At 47.1% G+C, this 20,661-nt stretch overlaps 1 protein-coding gene across 1 annotated transcript; it reads left to right on the top strand.

Moving 5' to 3' along the window:
* Positions 1 to 1,001: 1,001 nt before the first annotated feature.
* On the top strand, positions 1,002 to 17,567 carry LOC145877310 (centrosomal protein of 76 kDa-like; the record flags this gene model as incomplete). Its single annotated transcript, XM_082972622.1, is given in 6 exon segments — positions 1,002 to 1,082; positions 1,084 to 1,197; positions 2,953 to 3,119; positions 7,066 to 7,399; positions 14,259 to 14,476; positions 14,764 to 17,567. Coding segments are annotated over 6 exon segments (1,053 nt in total), but the record flags the coding sequence as incomplete, so codon positions are not given.
* Positions 17,568 to 20,661: the final 3,094 nt, after the last annotated feature.

The following is a 20,661-nucleotide window of genomic DNA, read 5'->3' as shown; positions in this document are numbered from 1 at the left end:
TAGCCGGGCTTGGGTGTTAGCCGTTAGCCGTGCTGGGTGTTAGCCGGGTTGGGTGTTAGCTGCTCGCCGGGCTGGGTGTTAGCCGTGCTGGGTGTTAGCCGTGCTGGGTGTTAGCCGGGCTGGGATGTTAGCCGTGTCTGGGTGTTAGCTGTTAGCCGTGCTGGGTGTTAGCCGTACTGGGTGTTAGCCGTGCTGGGTGTTAGCTGGGCCGGGTGTTAGCCGGGCTGGGTGTTAGCTGTTAGCCGTGCTGGGTGTTAGCCGTGCTGGGTGTTAGCCGTACAGGGTGTTAGCCGTACCGGGTGTTAGCCGTGCCGGGTGTTAGCCGTGCCGGGTGTTAGCCGTGCCGGGTGTTAGCCGGGCCGGGTGTTAGCCGTGCCGGGTGTTAGCCGTGCCGGGTGTTAGCCGTGCCGGGTGTTAGCCGTGCCGGGTGTTAGCCGTGCCGGTGTTAGCCGGGCCGGTTGTTAGCCGGGCCGGGTGTTAGCCGTGCCGGGTGTTAGCCGTGCCGGGTGTTAGCCGTGCTGGGTGTTAGCTGTTAGCCGTGCCGGGTGTTAGCCGTGCCGGGTGTTAGCCGTGCCGGGTGTTAGCCGTGCCGGGTGTTAGCCGGGCTGAGTGTTAGCCGGGTTGGGTGTTAGCTGCTCGCCGGGCTGGGTGTTAGCCGGGTTGGGGTGTTAGCTGCTCGCCGGGCTGGGTGTTAGCCGTGCTGGGTGTTAGCCGGGCTGGGTGTTAGCCGTGCTGGGTGTTAGCTGTTAGCCGTGCTGGGTGTTAGCCGTACTGGGTGTTAGCCGTGCTGGGTGTTAGCTGGGCCGGGTGTTAGCCGTGCTGGGTGTTAGCCGTGCTGGGTGTTAGCCGTGCTGGGTGTTAGCTGGGCTGGGTGTTAGCCGTGCTGGGTGTTAGCTGTTAGCCGTGCTGGGTGTTAGCCGTACTGGGTGTTAGCCGTGCTGGGTGTTAGCCGGGCCGGGTGTTAGCCGTGCTGTATTTGAACGTTGCTGCGTTGCTTGCAGGATGAGAACGGCGTCAACAGGCCGGTGTGTTCCTACGTCCGTGTCCTGCGTGCTGGTCGTCTCCTGGAGAGTCCCCGTCAGGGCGGCCCGCTTCGTCAGCCTGCTGGGCCTGGAGAAAGCCCCCGTGGTGGGGGGAGGAGGAGGAGACAAACAGGAGCAGTGGTGCTCACTCCTCGCTTTCCTCTGTAGAAACAAGGTGAGGACTGGCTCTGTTCTGACACACACACACACACACACACACACACACACACACACACACACACACACACACACACACACACACACACACACACACACACACACACACAGCCTTAACCATTTAGACAGCTGTAATACTATTAAGTGTTTAACCTCAGTGGTGGAATTGTAAAATAATTGATTTATGAAACAGTTAAACTGTCTATTATGAGAAGATTTATTTATATCCTGATGGACGGTTCTGGGATTTCCCCAGTGCAGCAGAATGAATAAATGGGGAGAGGGGAGAGGAGAGGAGAGGGGAGAGGAGAGGAGAGGAGAGGAGAGGGGAGATGAGAGGAGGGAAGAGGAGAGGAGAGGAGAGAGGAGAGGATAGAAGAGGAGAGGAGAGGAGAGAAGAGGGGAGAGGATAGAAGAGGAGAGGGGAGGGGAGGGGAGGAGAGGAGAGGGGAGGGAGGGGAGGGGATAGAAGAGGAGAGAGGGGAGGGAGAGGAGAGGGATAGAGAGAGGAGAGGGAAGAGGAGAGGAGAGGAGGAGGAGAGGAGAGAGGAGAGAAGAGGGGAGAGGATAGAAGAGGAGAGGAGAGGAGAGGAGAGAAGAGGAGAGGAGAGAGAGGGGAGAGGATAGAAGAGGAGGGGAGGGGGAGGGGAGGAGAGGAGAGGGGAGGGGAGGGGATAGAAGAGGAGAGAGGGAGAGGGGAGAGGATAGAAGAGGAGAGGAGAGAAGAGGGGAGGAGGAGAGGGGAGAGGATTTCTATCCCCCTCTCCCCTCCCTCTACAGTCCACATTACATCAGTCCTCCCTCTACAGTCCACATTACATCAGTCCTCCCTCTACAGTCCACATTACATCAGTCCTCCCTCTACAGTAGAGTACAGTCCACATTACATCAGTCCTCCCTCTACAGTCCACATTACATCAGTCCACATTACATCAGTCCTCCCTCTACAGTCCACATTACATCAGTCCTCCCTCTACAGTCCACATTACATCAGTCCACATTACATCAGTCCTCCCTCTACAGTCCACATTACATCAGTCCTCCCTCTACAGTAGAGTACAGTCCACATTACATCAGTCCTCCCTCTACAGTCCACATTACATCAGTCCTCCCTCTACAGTAGAGTACAGTCCACATTACATCAGTCCTCCCTCTACAGTCCACATTACATCAGTCCTCCCTCTACAGTCCACATTACATCAGTCCTCCCTCTACAGTCAAGAGTACAGTCCACATTACATCAGTCCTCCCTCTACAGTAGAGTACAGTCCACATTACATCAGTCCTCCCTCTACAGTCCACATTACATCAGTCCTCTCTCTACAGTAGAGTACAGTCCACATTACATCAGTCCTCCCTCTACAGTCCACATTACATCAGTCCTCCCTCTACAGTAGAGTACAGTCCACATTACATCAGTCCTCCCTCTACAGTCCACATTACATCAGTCCTCCCTCTACAGTAGAGTACAGTCCACATTACATCAGTCCTCCCTCTACAGTCCACATTACATCAGTCCTCCCTCTACAGTCCACATTACATCAGTCCTCCCTCTACAGTAGAGTACAGTCCACATTACATCAGTCCTCCCTCTACAGTAGAGTACAGTCCACATTACATCAGTCCTCCCTCTACAGTCCACATTACATCAGTCCTCCCTCTACAGTAGAGTTAGGAACTGAGACATGATGTTTTTTGATGTTTCCAGGGCGACTGTGACATCTCTCTGATCTGATTGGTTGTGTGTTTCCAGGGCGACTGTGAGGACCACGCCACCTTGCTGTGCAGCCTGCTGCTTGGCTTCGGCCTGGATGCCTACGTGTGTGTTGGCACTAAGCCCAAGGGTTTGGCACACACCTGGGTGATGACCAGGGGCACTGACAGCACCATCACCTTCTGGGAGAGCCTGACCGCACACAGGTGAGACTAAAGCCCGGTTCAGATACGACGGACCACGTGAGACGAGACGCAACCAGACTGTTTCTGAAAGGTTGTAGCTGACTGAAGACGAGACATTCAGATTTAAAAAAAAGACCAGCCCCCGGGGGGGGCTTCCCGAGTGGCCAGCGGTCTGAGGTACTGCATCGCTGTGCGTTTAATGCTTCACTACAGACCCGGGTTCGGTCACAGGCTGTGTCACCACCGGCCTTGACCCGGGAGTCTCATTAAGACGGTGCATTTTTGTCTCATCGTGCTCTAGCGACTCCTTGTGGCGGGTCGGGAGCCTGCAGGCTGACTCCGGTCATCAGTTGAACAGTGTTTTTCCTCCAACACGTTGGTGCGGGCGGGTGTGTTATAAGAAGCACGGTTTGGCGGGTCGTGTTTCAGAGGACACGTGACCTTGGTCTCTCGAGCCCGTTGGGGAGTTGCAGCGAGGAGACGAGACGGGAACTGAGGAGGAAGAAAGACCAGACACTGTTCAGACCGTTTCCATGGTAATGCTGCCTCTTCACAATGACAGGATTTCTTTGAAACAAAGTTGCCTCTTGTTGTAGCAGCAAGGCAGCAAGGTGTTGTAGCAGCAAGGTGTTGTAGCAGCAAGGTGTTGTAGCAGCAAGGTGTTGTAGCAGCAAGGCAACAAGGTGTTGTAGCAGCAAGGTGTTGTAGCAGCAAGGTGTTGTAGCAGCAAGGTGTTGTAGCAGCAAGGTGTTGTAGCAGCAAGGTGTTGTAGCAGCAAGGTGTTGTAGCAGCAAGGTGTTGTAGCAGCAAGGTGTTGTAGCAGAAAGGTGTTGCAGCAGCAAGGTGTTGCAGCAGCAAGGTGTTGTAGCAGCAAGGTGTTGTAGCAGCAAGGTGTTGTAGCAGCAAGGTGTTGTAGCAACAAGGTGTTGTAGCAGCAAGGCAACAAGGTGTTGCAGCAGCAAGGTGTTGTAGCAGCAAGGTGTTGTAGCAGCAAGGTGTTGTAGCAGCAAGGTGTTGTAGCAGCAAGGTGTTGTAGCAGCAAGGTGTTGTAGCAACAAGGTGTTGTAGCAGCAAGGCAACAAGGTGTTGCAGCAGAAAGGTGTTGTAGCAGCAAGGTGTTGTAGCAGCAAGGTGTTGTAGCAGCAAGGTGTTGTAGCAGCAAGGTGTTGTAGCAGCAAGGTGTTGTAGCAGCAAGGTGTTGTAGCAAACAAGTTTCATGAAATACATTCTCCAGAAACGTTACACACTTTGTGACTCGTCAGTGAAATATCAACAAGCTGGACTAGCTATTACTGCAGCTAAACAGCTAGACTAGCTATTACTGCAGCTAAACAGCTAGACTAGCTATTACTGCAGCAATACGGCTAGACTAGCTATTACTGCAGCAAAACAGCTGGACTAGCTATTACTGCAGCTAAACAGCTGGACTAGCTATTACTGCAGCAATACGGCTAGACTAGCTATTACTGCAGCAAAACAGCTGGACTAGCTATTACTGCAGCAAAACAGCTGGACTAGCTATTACTGCAGCAATACGGCTAGACTAGCTATTACTGCAGCAAAACAGCTGGACTAGCTATTACTGCAGCTAAACAGCTGGACTAGCTATTACTGCAGCAAAACAGCTAGACTAGCTATTACTGCAGCAAAACAGCTGGACTAGCTATTACTGCAGCAAAACAGCTAGACTAGCTATTACTGCAGCAAAACAGCTAGACTAGCTATTACTGCAGCTAAACAGCTAGACTAGCTATTACTGCAGCAAAACAGCTAGACTAGCTATTACTGCAGCAAAACAGCTGGACTAGCTATTACTGCAGCAATACAGCTAGACTAGCTATTACTGCAGCAAAACAGCTAGACTAGCTATTACTGCAGCAAAACAGCTGGACTAGCTATTACTGCAGCTAAACAGCTAGACTAGCTATTACTGCAGCAAAACAGCTAGACTAGCTATTACTGCAGCAATACAGCTAGACTAGCTATTAGTGCAGCAAAACGGCTAGACTAGCTATTACTGCAGCAATACAGCTAGACTAGCTATTACTGCAGCAATACAGCTAGACTAGCTATTACTGCAGCAAAACAGCTAGACTAGCTATTACTGCAGCAAAACGGCTAGACTAGCTATTACTGCAGCAAAACAGCTAGACTAGCTATTACTGCAGCAAAACGGCTAGACTAGCTATTACTGCAGCAAAACGGCTAGACTAGCTATTACTGCAGCAAAACAGCTAGACTAGCTATTACTGCAGCAATACAGCTAGACTAGCTATTACTGCAGCAATACAGCTAGACTAGCTATTACTGCAGCAAAACAGCTAGACTAGCTATTACTGCAGCAATACAGCTAGACTAGCTATTACTGCAGCAATACAGCTAGACTAGCTATTACTGCAGCAAAACAGCTAGACTAGCTATTACTGCAGCAATACAGCTAGACTAGCTATTACTGCAGCAATACAGCTAGACTAGCTATTACTGCAGCTAAACAGCTGGACTAGCTATTACTACAGCTAAACGGCTAGACTAGCTATTACTGCAGCTAAACAGCTGGACTAGCTATTACTGCAGCTAAACAGCTGGACTAGCTATTACTGCAGCAAAACGGCTAGACTAGCTATTACTGCAGCAAAACAGCTGGACTAGCTATTACTGCAGCTAAACAGCTGGACTAGCTATTACTGCAGCTAAACAGCTAGACTAGCTATTACTGCATCAATACAGCTAGACTAGCTATTACTGCAGCAAAACGGCTAGACTAGCTATTACTGCAGCAAAACAGCTAGACTAGCTATTACTGCAGCAAAACGGCTGGACTAGCTATTACTGCAGCAAAACAGCTAGACTAGCTATTACTGCAGCAAAACAGCTAGACTAGCTATTACTGCAGCACTAGCTATTACTGCAGCAAAACAGCTAGACTAGCTATTACTGCAGCAAAACGGCTAGACTAGCTATTACTGCAGCAAAACAGCTAGACTAGCTATTACTGCAGCAAAACGGCTAGACTAGCTATTACTGCAGCAAAACAGCTAGACTAGCTATTACTGCAGCAAAACGGCTAGACTAGCTATTACTGCAGCAAAACGGCTAGACTATCTATTACTGCAGCAATACGGCTAGACTAGCTGTCTGCTTGGCTAACTAGTTAGCTGCTTGGCTGAACGCAGAAAGTCAGCGAACTTGTTCTCTGATTTGGCTAAAGCGAGTCGCAAGTTTTTCGTTAAGATTTGACATGTTTAATTTTGGAAACTCCAGCAGCCGACGTGAGATGTTCCTTAATGAACCAGACCGGTTCAGATCAAACAAACTTTGTTCTTCAGCTGCATAAACACGTCAGGCGTTTTCGATGTGAACTGGGCTTATAAAACAAACTGCAATAATTTCTGCTCTGTCTCTGTCAGAGTTTCTACGAGGGTAACTGAGTCCCCTTCACCAGGGAGCAGCAATGTAGCTGCTGGTTTTTATTTTTTATTTTTATTTTACCGTTATTTTACCCGGTAAGTTGACTGAGAACATGTTCTCATTTACAGCAACGACCTGGGGGGAATAGTTACAGGGGAGAGGAAGGAGGGGGAATGAATGAGCCAATTGGAAGCTGGGGATGATTAGGTGACCGTGATGGTCTGAGGGGCCAGATTGGGAATTTAGCCAGGACACCAGGGGTTAACACCCCTACTCTTACGATAAGCACCATGGGATCTTTAAATGACCTCAGAGAGTCCAAGGACACCCCGTTTAACGTCCCATCCGAAAGACGGCACCCTACACAGGGCAATGTCCCCAATCACTGCCCTGGGGCATTGGGATATTTTTATTTTAGACCAGAGGAAAGAGCGCCTCCTACTGGCCCTCCAACACCTGTGATGATCCCTTACTCTAGTCTGTACGTCAGTGGCATGCCTTGTTCTACACAATATATTTCTACCTGTTCAACCATTTTGTTTGTGTGTGTGGTTTTTAGGTACCTCCACCAGGCCATTGACCCAGATGCCCCTCCGCTAGCCCCCCAGCCCCGTCCCTCCTATCCTTACCGGACCGTCGGCTGTGTGTTCAACCACAAGGCCTTCATGGCCAACTGCCAGCCGTCGGACGCCGTGGAACTCTGCGCGTTTGACTTCCACAACCAGTCCCGGTGGAAAGTTATGAGTGAGGAGGCCGTTGGCTCAGTTTGCTCCCCGGGTAGCGCCACCTCTCTGCCACCTCTACCTCCTCTCTGTGGCCCCTCGCTGGAGCCCAGCGCTGCATCCAACCGGCTGGAACTGGAGATGAGGTACCTGGTGGTGGAACACAGGAAGGTGAGAGTGCAAAAAAACAACAGCGTACCTGGTCAGAGCCCGTACCTGGTCAGAGCCCGTACCTGGTCAGCCGTGTTGTGTCTCCCTCCAGGACCTGTATTATAGTAGATCTCTCCCCTCCAGGACCTGTATTATAGTAGATCTCTCCCCTCCAGGACCTGTATTATAGTAGATCTCTGTGTCTCCCTCCAGGACCTGTATTATAGTAGATCTCTCCCCTCCAGGACCTGTATTATAGTAGATCTCTGTGTTTCCCTCCAGGACCTGTATTATAGTAGATCTCTCCCCTCCAGGACCTGTATTATAGTAGATCTCTCCCCTCCAGGACCTGTATTATAGTAGATCTCTCCCCTCCAGGACCTGTATTATAGTAGATCTCTGTGTCTCCCTCCAGGACCTGTATTATAGTAGATCTCTCCCCTCCAGGACCTGTATTATAGTAGATCTCTCCCCTCCAGGACCTGTATTATAGTAGATCTCTCCCCTCCAGGACCTGTATTATAGTAGATCTCTCCCCTCCAGGACCTGTATTATAGTAGATCTCTCCCCTCCAGGACCTGTATTATAGTAGATCTCTGTGTCTCCCTCCAGGACCTGTATTATAGTAGATCTCTCCCCTCCAGGACCTGTATTATAGTAGATCTCTGTGTCTCCCTCCAGGACCTGTATTATAGTAGATCTCTCCCCTCCAGGACCTGTATTATAGTAGATCTCTGTGTCTCCCTCCAGGACCTGTATTATAGTAGATCTCTGTGTCTCCCTCCAGGACCTGTATTATAGTAGATCTCTCCCCTCCAGGACCTGTATTATAGTAGATCTCTCCCCTCCAGGACCTGTATTATAGTAGATCTCTGTGTCTCCCTCCAGGACCTGTATTATAGTAGATCTCTCCCCTCCAGGACCTGTATTATAGTAGATCTCTGTGTCTCCCTCCAGGACCTGTATTATAGTAGATCTCTCCCCTCCAGGACCTGTATTATAGTAGATCTCTCCCCTCCAGGACCTGTATTATAGTAGATCTCTGTGTCTCCCTCCAGGACCTGTATTATAGTAGATCTCTCCCCTCCAGGACCTGTATTATAGTAGATCTCTCCCCTCCAGGACCTGTATTATAGTAGATCTCTCCCCTCCAGGACCTGTATTATAGTAGATCTCTCCCCTCCAGGACCTGTATTATAGTAGATCTCTGGGTCTCCCTCCAGGACCTGTATTATAGTAGATCTCTCCCCTCCAGGACCTGTATTATAGTAGATCTCTCCCCTCCAGGACCTGTATTATAGTAGATCTCTGTGTCTCCCTCCAGGACCTGTATTATAGTAGATCTCTCCCCTCCAGGACCTGTATTATAGTAGATCTCTCCCCTCCAGGACCTGTATTATAGTAGATCTCTGTGTCTCCCTCCAGGACCTGTATTATAGTAGATCTCTCCCCTCCAGGACCTGTATTATAGTAGATCTCTGTGTCTCCCTCCAGGACCTGTATTATAGTAGATCTCTCCCCTCCAGGACCTGTATTATAGTAGATCTCTCCCCTCCAGGACCTGTATTATAGTAGATCTCTGTGTCTCCCTCCAGGACCTGTATTATAGTAGATCTCTCCCCTCCAGGACCTGTATTATAGTAGATCTCTGTGTTTCCCTCCAGGACCTGTATTATAGTAGATCTCTGTGTCTCCCTCCAGGACCTGTATTATAGTAGATCTCTCCCCTCCAGGACCTGTATTATAGTAGATCTCTCCCCTCCAGGACCTGTATTATAGTAGATCTCTGTGTCTCCCTCCAGGACCTGTATTATAGTAGATCTCTCCCCTCCAGGACCTGTATTATAGTAGATCTCTCCCCTCCAGGACCTGTATTATAGTAGATCTCTGTGTCTCCCTCCAGGACCTGTATTATAGTAGATCTCTCCCCTCCAGGACCTGTATTATAGTAGATCTCTGTGTCTCCCTCCAGGACCTGTATTATAGTAGATCTCTCCCCTCCAGGACCTGTATTATAGTAGATCTCTCCCCTCCAGGACCTGTATTATAGTAGATCTCTCCCCTCCAGGACCTGTATTATAGTAGATCTCTCCCCTCCAGGACCTGTATTATAGTAGATCTATGTGTCTCCCTCCAGGACCTGTATTATAGTAGATCTCTCCCCTCCAGGACCTGTATTATAGTAGATCTCTCCCCTCCAGGACCTGTATTATAGTAGATCTCTCCCCTCCAGGACCTGTATTATAGTAGATCTCTGTGTCTCCCTCCAGGACCTGTATTATAGTAGATCTCTCCCCTCCAGGACCTGTATTATAGTAGATCTCTGTGTCTCCCTCCAGGACCTGTATTATAGTAGATCTCTCCCCTCCAGGACCTGTATTATAGTAGATCTCTCCCCTCCAGGACCTGTATTATAGTAGATCTCTGTGTCTCCCTCCAGGACCTGTATTATAGTAGATCTCTGTGTCTCCCTCCAGGACCTGTATTATAGTAGATCTCTGTGTCTCCCTCCAGGACCTGTATTATAGTAGATCTCTGTGTCTCCCTCCAGGACCTGTATTATAGTAGATCTCTCCCCTCCAGGACCTGTATTATAGTAGATCTCTGTGTCTCCCTCCAGGACCTGTATTATAGTAGATCTCTGCCCTCCAGGACCTGTATTATAGTAGATCTCTGTGTCTCCCTCCAGGACCTGTATTATAGTAGATCTCTCCCCTCCAGGACCTGTATTATAGTAGATCTCTGTGTCTCCCTCCAGGACCTGTATTATAGTAGATCTCTGTGTCTCCCTCCAGGACCTGTATTATAGTAGATCTCTCCCCTCCAGGACCTGTATTATAGTAGATCTCTCCCCTCCAGGACCTGTATTATAGTAGATCTCTGTGTCTCCCTCCAGGACCTGTATTATAGTAGATCTCTCCCCTCCAGGACCTGTATTATAGTAGATCTCTGTGTCTCCCTCCAGGACCTGTATTATAGTAGATCTCTCCCCTCCAGGACCTGTATTATAGTAGATCTCTCCCCTCCAGGACCTGTATTATAGTAGATCTCTGTGTCTCCCTCCAGGACCTGTATTATAGTAGATCTCTGTGTCTCCCTCCAGGACCTGTATTATAGTAGATCTCTCCCCTCCAGGACCTGTATTATAGTAGATCTCTCCCCTCCAGGACCTGTATTATAGTAGATCTCTCCCCTCCAGGACCTGTATTATAGTAGATCTCTGTGTCTCCCTCCAGGACCTGTATTATAGTAGATCTCTCCCCTCCAGGACCTGTATTATAGTAGATCTCTGTGTTTCCCTCCAGGACCTGTATTATAGTAGATCTCTCCCCTCCAGGACCTGTATTATAGTAGATCTCTCCCCTCCAGGACCTGTATTATAGTAGATCTCTCCCCTCCAGGACCTGTATTATAGTAGATCTCTGTGTCTCCCTCCAGGACCTGTATTATAGTAGATCTCTCCCCTCCAGGACCTGTATTATAGTAGATCTCTCCCCTCCAGGACCTGTATTATAGTAGATCTCTCCCCTCCAGGACCTGTATTATAGTAGATCTCTCCCCTCCAGGACCTGTATTATAGTAGATCTCTGTGTCTCCCTCCAGGACCTGTATTATAGTAGATCTCTCCCCTCCAGGACCTGTATTGTAGTAGATCTCTGTGTCTCCCTCCAGGACCTGTATTATAGTAGATCTCTCCCCTCCAGGACCTGTATTATAGTAGATCTCTCCCCTCCAGGACCTGTATTATAGTAGATCTCTGGGTCTCCCTCCAGGACCTGTATTATAGTAGATCTCTCCCCTCCAGGACCTGTATTATAGTAGATCTCTCCCCTCCAGGACCTGTATTATAGTAGATCTCTGTGTCTCCCTCCAGGACCTGTATTATAGTAGATCTCTCCCCTCCAGGACCTGTATTATAGTAGATCTCTCCCCTCCAGGACCTGTATTATAGTAGATCTCTGTGTCTCCCTCCAGGACCTGTATTATAGTAGATCTCTCCCCTCCAGGACCTGTATTATAGTAGATCTCTGTGTCTCCCTCCAGGACCTGTATTATAGTAGATCTCTCCCCTCCAGGACCTGTATTATAGTAGATCTCTCCCCTCCAGGACCTGTATTATAGTAGATCTCTGTGTCTCCCTCCAGGACCTGTATTATAGTAGATCTCTCCCCTCCAGGACCTGTATTATAGTAGATCTCTGTGTTTCCCTCCAGGACCTGTATTATAGTAGATCTCTGTGTCTCCCTCCAGGACCTGTATTATAGTAGATCTCTCCCCTCCAGGACCTGTATTATAGTAGATCTCTCCCCTCCAGGACCTGTATTATAGTAGATCTCTGTGTCTCCCTCCAGGACCTGTATTATAGTAGATCTCTCCCCTCCAGGACCTGTATTATAGTAGATCTCTCCCCTCCAGGACCTGTATTATAGTAGATCTCTGTGTCTCCCTCCAGGACCTGTATTATAGTAGATCTCTCCCCTCCAGGACCTGTATTATAGTAGATCTCTGTGTCTCCCTCCAGGACCTGTATTATAGTAGATCTCTGTGTCTCCCTCCAGGACCTGTATTATAGTAGATCTCTGTGTCTCCCTCCAGGACCTGTATTATAGTAGATCTCTCCCCTCCAGGACCTGTATTATAGTAGATCTCTGTGTCTCCCTCCAGGACCTGTATTATAGTAGATCTCTGTGTCTCCCTCCAGGACCTGTATTATAGTAGATCTCTGTGTCTCCCTCCAGGACCTGTATTATAGTAGATCTCTCCCCTCCAGGACCTGTATTATAGTAGATCTCTCCCCTCCAGGACCTGTATTATAGTAGATCTCTCCCCTCCAGGACCTGTATTATAGTAGATCTCTGTGTCTCCCTCCAGGACCTGTATTATAGTAGATCTCTCCCCTCCAGGACCTGTATTATAGTAGATCTCTGTGTCTCCCTCCAGGACCTGTATTATAGTAGATCTCTGTGTCTCCCTCCAGGACCTGTATTATAGTAGATCTCTCCCCTCCAGGACCTGTATTATAGTAGATCTCTGTGTCTCCCTCCAGGACCTGTATTATAGTAGATCTCTCCCCTCCAGGACCTGTATTATAGTAGATCTCTCCCCTCCAGGACCTGTATTATAGTAGATCTCTCCCCTCCAGGACCTGTATTATAGTAGATCTCTCCCCTCCAGGACCCGTATTATAGTAGATCTCTGTGTCTCCCTCCAGGACCTGTATTATAGTAGATCTCTGTGTCTCCCTCCAGGACCTATATTATAGTAGATCTCTCCCCTCCAGGACCTGTATTATAGTAGATCTCTGTGTCTCCCTCCAGGACCTGTATTATAGTAGATCTCTCCCCTACAGGACCTGTATTATAGTAGATCTCTCCCCTCCAGGACCTGTATTATAGTAGATCTCTCCCCTCCAGGACCTGTATTATAGTAGATCTCTCCCCTCCAGGACCTGTATTATAGTAGATCTCTGTGTCTCCCTCCAGGACCTGTATTATAGTAGATCTCTCCCCTCCAGGACCTGTATTATAGTAGATCTCTGTGTCTCCCTCCAGGACCTGTATTATAGTAGATCTCTGTGTCTCCCTCCAGGACCTGTATTATAGTAGATCTCTCCCCTCCAGGACCTGTATTATAGTAGATCTCTCCCCTCCAGGACCTGTATTATAGTAGATCTCTCCCCTCCAGGACCTGTATTATAGTAGATCTCTCCCCTCCAGGACCTGTATTATAGTAGATCTCTGTGTCTCCCTCCAGGACCTGTATTATAGTAGATCTCTCCCCTCCAGGACCTGTATTATAGTAGATCTCTGTGTCTCCCTCCAGGACCTGTATTATAGTAGATCTCTCCCCTCCAGGACCTGTATTATAGTAGATCTCTGTGTCTCCCTCCAGGACCTGTATTATAGTAGATCTCTCCCCTCCAGGACCTGTATTATAGTAGATCTCTCCCCTCCAGGACCTGTATTATAGTAGATCTCTCCCCTCCAGGACCTGTATTATAGTAGATCTCTGTGTCTCCCTCCAGGACCTGTATTATAGTAGATCTCTCCCCTCCAGGACCTGTATTATAGTAGATCTCTCCCCTCCAGGACCTGTATTATAGTAGATCTCTCCCCTCCAGGACCTGTATTATAGTAGATCTCTCCCCTCCAGGACCTGTATTATAGTAGATCTCTCCCCTCCAGGACCTGTATTATAGTAGATCTCTGTGTCTCCCTCCAGGACCTGTATTATAGTAGATCTCTCCCCTCCAGGACCTGTATTATAGTAGATCTCTCCCCTCCAGGACCTGTATTATAGTAGATCTCTCCCTCCAGGACCTGTATTATAGTAGATCTCTCCCTCCAGGACCTGTATTATAGTAGATCTCTCCCCTCCAGGACCTGTATTATAGTAGATCTCTCCCCTCCAGGACCTGTATTATAGTAGATCTCTCCCCTCCAGGACCTGTATTATAGTAGATCTCTGTGTCTCCCTCCAGGACCTGTATTATAGTAGATCTCTCCCCTCCAGGACCTGTATTATAGTAGATCTCTGTGTCTCCCTCCAGGACCTGTATTATAGTAGATCTCTCCCCTCCAGGACCTGTATTATAGTAGATCTCTCCCCTCCAGGACCTGTATTATAGTAGATCTCTCCCCTCCAGGACCTGTATTATAGTAGATCTCTCCCCTCCAGGACCTGTATTATAGTAGATCTCTGTGTCTCCCTCCAGGACCTGTATTATAGTAGATCTCTCCCCTCCAGGACCTGTATTATAGTAGATCTCTCCCCTCCAGGACCTGTATTATAGTAGATCTCTGTGTCTCCCTCCAGGACCTGTATTATAGTAGATCTCTCCCCTCCAGGACCTGTATTATAGTAGATCTCTCCCCTCCAGGACCTTGGCCTGGCCACAGTGTGGGATGACCACCTCTCCTACGTCCTGTCCTCCGCCCTGGCGGCGTACGAGCTGGAGCGCTGCACGGGGACTTCCTGCGGTAACGAGGAGTTCCAGGACGCTGTGCGGAGGGCGGTGCCGGACGGACACACCTTCAAAGGTTTCCCTATCCACTTCCTGCACCTCAACGCACGCCGAGCCTTCGCTACTTGCCTCAGGTAACTATAGCAACGCACCGCAACACACGCCGAGCCTTCGCTACTTGCCTCAGGTAACTATAGCAACGCACGGCAACACACGCCGAGCCTTCGCTACCTGCCTCAGGTAACTATAGCAACGCACCTCAACACACGCCGAGCCTTCGCTACTTGCCTCAGGTAACTATAGCAACGCACGGCAACACCTCACTGTTTTTTTTAAGATGATCAGATAAATGGGGGGGGGGGAAGTATGTGTCGTCATGGATACTGAAGGGGCGTGTGACTTGTTGTTGTTGTTCGGGCAGGTCTCCGTTCTGTGACGAGATCGTGTGTTGCCGTGGGGACCGCGTGAGGCTGGCGGTGCGTGTCCGGGTGTTTGCGTACCCTGAGTCCGCCTGCGCTGTCTGGGTGATGTTCGCCTGCAAGTATCGTTCTGTACTCTGACCCCTGACCTTTTGACCTTTTGACACACCCCCAGCGCTGGAGGAACATCAAGTTAAAATCACAGTACCAATATCCTTTACAAAGGTCTGGGTTACCAGGGCCCTCAGCGTATTACCACCATACTGAGGTATTGATACCATATGTATTGGGTTACCAGGTACCTCAGCATACCATATTACCACCATACTGAGGTATTGATACCATATGTATTGGGTTACCAGGTACCTCAGCATACCATATGACCACCATACTGAGGTATTGATACCATATGTATTGGGTTACCAGGTACCTCAGCATACCATATGACCACCATACTGAGGTATTGATACCATATGTATTGGGTTACCAGGTACCTCAGCATACCATATGACCACCATACTGAGGTATTGATACCATATGTATTGGGTTACCAGGTACCTCAGCATACCATATGACCACCATACTGAGGTATTGATACCATATGTATTGGGTTACCAGGTACCTCAGCATACCATGTTACCACCATACTGAGGTATTGATACCATATGTATTGGGTTACCAGGTACCTCAGCATACCATGTTACCACCATACTGAGGTATTGATACCATATGTATTGGGTTACCAGGTACCTCAGCATACCATATGACCACCATACTGAGGTATTGATACCATATGTATTGGGTTACCAGGTACCTCAGCATACCATATGACCACCATACTGAGGTATTGATACCATATGTATTGGGTTACCAGGTACCTCAGCATACCATATGACCACCATACTGAAGTATTGATACCATATGTATTGGGTTACCAGGTACCTCAGCATACCATATGACCACCATACTGAGGTATTGATACCATATGTATTGGGTTACCAGGTACCTCAGCATACCATATTACCACCATACTGAAGTATTGATACCATATGTATTGGGTTACCAGGTACCTCAGCATACCATATTACCACCATACTGAGGTATTGATACCATATGTATTGGGTTACCAGGTACCTCAGCATACCATATGACCACCATACTGAGGTATTGATACCATATGTATTGGGTTACCAGGTACCTCAGCATACCATATTACCACCATACTGAGGTATTGATACCATATGTATTGGGTTACCAGGTACCTCAGCATACCATATTACCACCATACTGAGGTATTGATACCATATGTATTGGGTTACCAGGTACCTCAGCATACCATATTACCACCATACTGAAGTATTGATACCATATGTATTGGGTTACCAGGTACCTCAGCATACCATATGACCACCATACTGAGGTATTGATACCATATGTATTGGGTTACCAGGTACCTCAGCATACCATATTACCACCATACTGAGGTATTGATACCATATGTATTGGGTTACCAGGTACCTCAGCATACCATATTACCACCATACTGAGGTATTGATACCATATGTATTGGGTTACCAGGTACCTCAGCATACCATATTACCACCATACTGAAGTATTGATACCATATGTATTGGGTTACCAGGTACCTCAGCATACCATATTACCACCATACTGAGGTATTGATACCATATGTATTGGGTTACCAGGTACCTCAGCATACCATATGACCACCATACTGAGGTATTGATACCATATGTATTGGGTTACCAGGTACCTCAGCATACCATATTACCACCATACTGAGGTATTGATACCATATGTATTGGGTTACCAGGTACCTCAGCATACCATATTACCACCATACTGAGGTATTGATACCATATGTATTGGGTTACCAGGTACCTCAGCATACCATATTACCACCATACTGAAGTATTGATACCATATGTATTGGGTTACCAGGTACCTCAGCATACCATATTACCACCATACTGAGGTATTGATACCATATGTATTGGGTTACCAGGTACCTCAGCATACCATATGACCACCATACTGAGGTATTGATACCATATGTATTGGGTTACCAGGTACCTCAGCATACCATATTACCACCATACTGAGGTATTGATACCATATGTATTGGGTTACCAGGTACCTCAGCATACCATATGACCACCATACTGAGGTATTGATACCATATGTATTGGGTTACCAGGTACCTCAGCATACCATATGACCACCATACTGAGGTATTGATACCATATGTATTGGGTTACCAGGTACCTCAGCATACCATGTTACCACCATACTGAGGTATTGATACCATATGTATTGGGTTACCAGGTACCTCAGCATACCATATGACCACCATACTGAGGTATTGATACCATATGTATTGGGTTACCAGGTACCTCAGCATACCATATTACCACCATACTGAGGTATTGATACCATATGTATTGGGTTACCAGGTACCTCAGCGTACCATATTACCACCATACTGAGGTATTGATACCATATGTATTGGGTTACCAGGTGACCACCATACTTACTGTAGGTGCTGATACCATCCATATTTATTGCGATTCTCACCATTCTATATGCATTGCGATTGGATACTGTGATTTTATTGTGATTCCCGTTGTCCAGACGTATAATAACATGTAAATAGCCTGATATGTAACTATTGATTCCCCCTCCGTCACTACAATGTTTTATGGTTTTATCTTTATACTGTCTTATTACACACTTTGTTTACTATATTAGAATGTATTTATATATATTTTTTCTAAATAAAGAAATTACTTTTTAAAAAATTGATTGAGTTTGAATTGTAATTGAACTAAATGTGATTGATCAGAGCTTGTTCCTGTCACCTAGTCAATCAGGTGTGTTTTCTAGAGTTTAAGAAACCCACCATGACGGTATTAAACAGGTAGATGTGTAAAACATATTTCCACCACTAGGTGGCGAGTGAAGACCAGCAGAGACTGGTGAAGGTTGAACTGACTGGAGCGAAGGCTCCATTCGTCCAGTAGTAATGGTGTTCACCGTCTAGGGAATATCGACATGGTCCTCACATTCACATCTACTGCACTAACAAACACAATCATTCATAAAACACTAGTTTAGAACTAAGTTGATGGTTTTTGCAAAAGCACTTTAGGATTCAAACCACAGATAATAAGTGACAGATCTTATGACTCCCAGTAGCTGGTATTGTCCTTCCCGGTAGCTGGTACTGTCCTTCCCAGTAGCTGTTCTTCCCAGTAGCTGGTACTGTCCTTCCCGGTAGCTGGTACTGTCCTTCCCAGTAGCTGGTACTGTTCTTCCCGGTAGCTGGTACTGTTCTTCGCGGTAGCTGGTACTGTCCTTCCCGGTAGCTGGTACTGTCCTTCCCGGTAGCTGGTACTGTCCTTCCCGGTAGCTGGTACTGTTCTTCCCAGTAGCTGGTCCTTCCCAGTAGCTGGTACTGTGCCCGGCCCGCCACAGGAGTCGCTAGAGCGCGATGAGACAAAGACATCCCTACCGGCCAAACCCTCCCCTAACCCGGACGACGCTGTGCCAATTATGCGCCGCTTCCCGGTCGCGGCCGGCTGCGACAGAGCCTGGGCTCGAACCCAGAATCTCTGGTGGCACAGAAAGCACTGCGATGCAGCGCCTTAGACCACTGCGCCACCCGGGAGATCTCTGTCATGAGTATTTAATTATCTTACTGGCTGTTATCAGCCCTCAATTAAACTGTGATGACTATTTCATTATCTTACTGGCTGTTATCGGCCCTCAATTAAACTGTCATGACTATTTAATTATCTTACTGGCTGTTATCAGCCCTCAATTAAACTGATGACTATTTCATTATCTTACTGGCTGTTATCAGCCCTCAATTAAACTGTGATGACTATTTCATTATCTTACTGGCTGTTATCAGCCCTCAATTAAACTGTGATTAGTGAGTCTCATTGGCTCAGTATGAAGCTGGAAGAGGGTCAGATCTTATTGGGGATTTAGCCTGGTGTTAATACAGATCATAGTGAGGATTTAGCCTGGTGTTAATACAGATCTTAGTGGGGATTTAGCCTGGTGTTAATACAGATCTTAGTGAGGATTTAGCCTGGTGTTAATACAGATCTTAGGGGGATTTAGCCTGGTGTTAATACAGATCTTAGTGGGGATTTAGCCTGGTGTTAATACAGATCTTAGTGAGGATTTAGCCTGGTGTTAATACAGATCTTAGGGGGATTTAGCCTGGTGTTAATACAGATCTTAGTGGGGATTTAGCCTGGTGTTAATACAGATCTTAGGGGGATTTAGCCTGGTGTTAATACAGATCTTAGTGGGGATTTAGCCTGGTGTTAATACAGATCTTAGTGGGGATTTAGCCTGGTGTTAATACAGATCTTAGGGGGATTTAGCCTGGTGTTAATACAGATCTTAGTGAGGATTTAGCCTGGTGTTAATACAGATCTTAGGGGGATTTAGCCTGGTGTTAATACAGATCTTAGTGAGGATTTAGCCTGGTGTTAATACAGATCTTAGTGAGGATTTAGCCTGGTGTTAATACAGATCTTAGGAGGGATTTAGCCTGGTGTTAATACAGATCTTAGTGGGGATTTAGCCTGGTGTTAATACAGATCTTAGTGAGGATTTAGCCTGGTGTTAATACAGATCTTAGTGGGATTTAGCCTGGTGTTAATACAGATCTTAGTAGGGATTTAGCCTGGTGTTAATACAGATCTTAGTGGGGATTTAGCCTGGTGTTAATACAGATCTTAGTGAGGATTTAGCCTGGTGTTAATACAGATCTTAGTGAGGATTTAGCCTGGTGTTAATACAGATCTTAGTGGGATTTAGCCTGGTGTTAATACAGATCTTAGTGAGGATTTAGCCTGGTGTTAATACAGATCTTAGTGGGATTTAGCCTGGTGTTAATACAGATCTTAGTGGGATTTAGCCTGGTGTTAATACAGATCTTAGTGAGGATTTAGCCTGGTGTTAATACAGATCATAGTGAGGATTTAGCCTGGTGTTAATACAGATCTTAGGAGGGATTTAGCCTGGTGTTAATACAGATCTTAGTGGGGATTTAGCCTGGTGTTAATACAGATCTTAGGGGGATTTAGCCTGGTGTTAATACAGATCTTAGTGAGGATTTAGCCTGGTGTTAATACAGATCTTAGGGGGATTTAGCCTGGTGTTAATACAGATCTTAGTGAGGATTTAGCCTGGTGTTAATACAGATCTTAGTGAGGATTTAGCCTGGTGTTAATACAGATCTTAGGAGGGATTTAGCCTGGTGTTAATACAGATCTTAGGAGGGATTTAGCCTGGTGTTAATACAGATCTTAGTGGGGATTTAGCCTGGTGTTAATACAGATCTTAGTGAGGATTTAGCCTGGTGTTAATACAGATCTTAGTGAGGATTTAGCCTGGTGTTAATACAGATCTTAGGGTGATTTAGTCTGGTGTTAATACAGATCTTAGGGGGATTTAGCCTGGTGTTAATACAGATCTTAGTGGGGATTTAGCCTGGTGTTAATACAGATCTTAGGGTGATTTAGCCTGGTGTTAATACAGATCTTAGGGGGATTTAGCCTGGTGTTAATACAGATCTTAGTGAGGATTTAGCCTGGTGTTAATACAGATCTTAGGGTGATTTAGCCTGGTGTTAATACAGATCTTAGGGTGATTTAGCCTGGTGTTAATACAGATCTTAGGGGGATTTAGCCTGGTGTTAATACAGATCTTAGGGGGATTTAGCCTGGTGTTAATACAGATCTTAGTGGGGATTTGGCCTGGTGTTATTACTAATCCACCCCCTAAAATATTAAATCTGATTCACTCCCTAAAATATTAAATCTGATCCACCCCCTAAAATATTAAATCTGATCCACCCC

This window comes from Salmo salar, unplaced genomic scaffold (assembly GCF_965601325.2).
Source record: "Salmo salar unplaced genomic scaffold, fSalSal1 ptg000857l, whole genome shotgun sequence".
In the NCBI taxonomy this organism is placed as follows: domain Eukaryota; kingdom Metazoa; phylum Chordata; class Actinopteri; order Salmoniformes; family Salmonidae; genus Salmo; species Salmo salar.
The sequence above is the reverse complement of the archived record's forward strand: the minus strand, read 5'-3'. Positions and strand labels throughout refer to the sequence as shown.